The 4,021-nt window shown below is 49.5% G+C and overlaps 1 protein-coding gene across 1 annotated transcript; it reads right to left on the minus strand.

Annotated features, from left to right (window-relative positions):
- Nucleotides 1-1,407: 1,407 nt before the first annotated feature.
- On the minus strand, nt 1,408-3,785 carry NEUROG2 (neurogenin 2). The gene has a single exon (XM_026697847.2). It carries the CDS (start codon nt 3,233-3,235, stop codon nt 2,375-2,377), a length of 861 nt encoding a protein of 286 aa, XP_026553632.2. The 5' UTR covers nt 3,236-3,785; the 3' UTR covers nt 1,408-2,374.
- Between the last annotated feature and the right edge of the window lie 236 nt (nt 3,786-4,021).

Below are 4,021 nucleotides of genomic sequence, written 5' to 3' on the forward strand. Positions count from 1 at the left end.
ACCCGCCTACAATCTGGTATTTTTACTGGGGGTGGGAGCAAGGGGAGAGATGTGCTTTTACTCTTCAAATAGTACCCTTGCCTTTCATCTTTACAAAAGTGAAGTGAAACTAATTAAAAGTGATGCCCTGCAGAACATGTTTTGAATCATCTTAAGCTGCTTGCAGGTATCATTGTAACTCACTAGGAGTAGCCACCTGATCCTTATCTAAAGGATCCACTTCAGTGTTATCTTAAGACACAATTCTTAAATTGTGGAGTAAGTCTTAAGGCATTACTAGAACTTTATTGGAGTAAAGTGTTGTATCACTACTAAATAAAGAAGGAAGAATTTGTCTGAATCCATTTATAGTACTTCCTTTCATGTAGAATTGATTTATCCAAATATTTTCTTTCTTATGAAACATAACCAAGTATCTGTCCTGGATTGTGGTTCAGGCTATTCATACAGGTGCATTTGCACTGTTACAGCTTCTGAATCACTACGTATTAGCTTGGGGCTTAGTTTTGAATGTTTCTAAGTCTATAGCATGCTTTTATAAACTAGGAGCATTAGTAAATTGGGTATTACTTATGTACAAGAACTCTGGAATAAAGAATTGGAGCACTATCCCATATTAACCGATTGTGGCTAAGGCTCTTAATCATATATCATAAACTTAGAACGGATCACTATACTGTATTATTATGGATTTATCAAGCATGGTGGACAGAATAGAAGTTCAGTCTGCAATGTTGCGAAGACAATGCAACCTCTCGTCTGAAATCTTGGATTATACTGAAGTTTCATTTTTTTTGTTTATGAATGGATGCTTCATCAATATGAGAGAAGTACGGGAGGCTATTTCATGCAGACATAGTTTAATCATCTGTTTAAGAATTACTAATTTTCTTGAACACAGCATGGTATTGTTATTCCTTCTATATTAAAGCATTTTTTAAAAAAAACTTTACAAAGGTTTTTTTTTTTTTGCTACTGAATCCTTGAGGAATCAAGAATGTTTCTTCAAGCATCATTATTACATTACTTCTGCCTACACTGTAAGGTGCCCGCTTTACTTAAATAAAGAAGCAAAAACTCTACTATTGACTTAAAACAAAAGAAGAACCAACACTTTCTTTAGGCCCTTGTGGATGCAGTGTCATATTCATGACGGAATTAATTTCATTGATTTTTAAAAAGGGATAGCTCAGAACCGATCTGTGATGCATTATTAGCAAAGCACATAAATAAAAGAGAAATTCTATGTTCATTAGGGTTTACATCCAAGACTGTAGCTAAAGGATATCTACTAAATGAGTCACAACTCAGAAATAATCTTCAGTCTATTAGCAAAGATCACCACCATTGTCTCTCGTGAAAAATTATATACTTTATTTATATACGTTTCATGTCGAAGAACCACCTCCTTGGTCTGCAACTGTAAATACATACTAGAATAAACTCTGTAAAATATACAAAAATATATCTGTGTCTCTTCTCCTTTCCCCCATGTCTTACAAAAAAGTTTTTATTTCCTTTGCAATAAATAAAAGCACAAGTGTGTTGCTAATTACAATTTATGACCTCTGACATTTTTCTGTCTGTATGTTTAGTCTGTTGAAAGAATAAGGGCATTTTCCATCAATCAAAGGTGGGGATAAATAATGCATAAGAGAATCTTATTGCATAAGAGTTCCCCTCCATCCCATCCTTCTTCACCCCACACAGCTTCTAAATTCTCACCGCTGCCGCCTGCCCCCCCCCCGCCCCCCCCAATTTCCACGCTTGCGTTCAGTCCGGATAATGCCTACAAATTATGCGGCGCCTTCTAACTCAATCTGAACAAGCAAACCAACAGATCAAGAAAACCACCCTCCTCCCGGTCTTCATTTTCTCTCCTCTTCACTCCGCATAAATCATAGAGGAGACAGCTGCTAAAAGCAGAGGGGGAGCTAGGATAAAGAGGTATGGATATCGCCGTCCGCGGGGGAGGCAGAAGAGAGAGAAAGAACAAAAGACATTGTGGGAAAGTGCACATCACAGTGACAGAAAGTTTGGTTTGACAGGTGTAATTCCCACAGCCGCCGGGCTGGCAATGGGAAACAAGCAGATGCCACCAGGGCCAGGCATCGCTAACCTCGAAGGGATCGGTGCGCGGGAGAGGAAAGACACTCAAAAGCGTCCAGAGCCCTACAAAGGGCCGGCGGAGGACCGCAGTCAGCGTCCCAGGGATCAGGCGCTCCGCCTTGACACTTCAGCCTCCAGCGCTGTTTGCTGCGCCGCCCCAAGCCCGCCCCGGTCTTTCCGGGGAATGGAACCATGGGATGTCCGCTACTGGTGGGCCAGGTCAGTCTCCCCGCCCTCCGGCCCACGCGGGAAGGGACAGCCGACATCAGATCAAATCTCTGGACAGCAGATAGCCGGGGTTTTCCGGTTGCCAAAAGTCCAACTCTGAGGCGGAGCTGCCGGGGCTGGAAGGCGACAAAGTACAGCTGTAAGCCGAGGAGCCGGCCGAAGGAGCGGGGCTGGTGGTGCAGCTCCAGGAACCCGAGGACGAGGTCGGAGAAATGCTGCTGCTGCTGCTGCTGCTGCTGCCTGCGCCTCCTCCGCTGCTAATATTGCCCAGCATTGCCTCGGAGAAGGCGGCGGCGGCGGCAGCAGCGGCGGCAGCAGCAGCAGCCGCTCCTCCCCCTCCGCAATGGTCGGCCAAGCGGAGCGTCTCGGTGAGAGCCCAAATATAGTTGTGAGCGAAGCGCAGCGTCTCGATCTTGGTCAGTTTGGCGTCCTCCGGGAAGGTGGGCAGCACCTCCCGCAGGGCATCCAGGGCCGCATTCAGGTTGTGCATCCGGTTCCTCTCGCGGTTGTTGGCTTTCAGGCGGCGGCTCTTCTTCAGCCGTTGGACCGTCTCGGCTGTCTTAGTGAGGCGGGAAGCGTTTCGCGCCCGGCCGGAGCGCCTCTTGTAGTCGTGCCGTCTCAAGCCGAGCAGGGGAAGGCGCGCGTGCTCCGCCGCTTTCACGGCCACCTCGGGCGCCTGTCCCGAAGGGACGTGGGGCGGCTCTTCTTCCACCTCGTCCTCCCCTTCGGAGCCCGACGAGAAAGGGGCGAGGGAGGAGGAGGGGGAGGAAGACGACGAAGAGGAGGAGGAGGGCGGCGACGACCGGGGGTCAAGGAGCCCCTCTTCCTCCTTCACTTCCAGGGTCTCTGGCTTCGCGAACATCCTGCAGGAAGAACACAAAACCAGGCAAGCGGTCATTTCGAGGAAAGGCAGTTGGAGCTCCTGAGGGAACGTCCCTTCCCGGCCCACCCAAAACGCGCCCCGCACCGCGCGCAAGGGCGCGCCCAGGCGTGGACGGGTCAGTGCTTACAAAAGAGGGAAAGCCGTCTGCTCCCCAAGAGTCCCGGCCTCGCTCTATAATACACCCGCGCGAAACTTTTCCACGGCATGGATAGGCAGCCAACGTAACGGCGATGCACATGGACGCACAGGTCCTCCCAAAGCTAATGGTTGGAGCCCGCTCAGCGCTTGAAAGTCTGCGGTGCAGCTCTCAGGGATCACTTTGGGGCCACGAATGCCCGTTGACTTCTTTGCATCGGGTTCGCTTGGAAGGTTTAACGTACCGAGCATGAACCAACCACAAGGGCCCCTCCGCTCGGCAAGGAGTTGCAAGAAATTGGCTGGGTTGCCCCGGCCTTCCTATCAATACTCGGCGGCCGGGGAAGGGAGGCAGAAAGAGCCGCACTGCGATTGCGCCTATGCACTAAGCGGGAGTTTTGGCTGCCGCTCCGAAAACGGCCTTCAGCCAACTAAGTTCGCCTCAAATAAACTGGGGGGGGAGGGGGGCGGGGATTAAAAAAAAAGAGAGAGAGAGGGAAGTTCGGAAACTTACTTGGCTCTTTTGGAAGTAACCGAATTGTTTTTTTCGCTCGGCCCCCTTTTTTTGGCCACCGAAGACGCGGCTGGCTGCTTCTGTCTCGTTCCGCACCGCCCCTTGGGGCAACCTTCAAGGTTCAGCTTGGCCCCGCGCCGTTCCCTCCCGGT

The sequence above is a fragment of the Pseudonaja textilis genome, chromosome 6 (genome assembly GCF_049901715.1).
Source record: "Pseudonaja textilis isolate UNSWEBS1 chromosome 6, rPseTex1.2, whole genome shotgun sequence".
Lineage (NCBI taxonomy): Eukaryota > Metazoa > Chordata > Lepidosauria > Squamata > Elapidae > Pseudonaja > Pseudonaja textilis.

Coding starts and splice junctions, on each gene's coding strand:
- NEUROG2 (XM_026697847.2), bottom strand. CDS start 3,235: ATGACCGCTTGCCTGGTTTTGTGTTCTTCCTGCAGGATGTTCGCGAAG.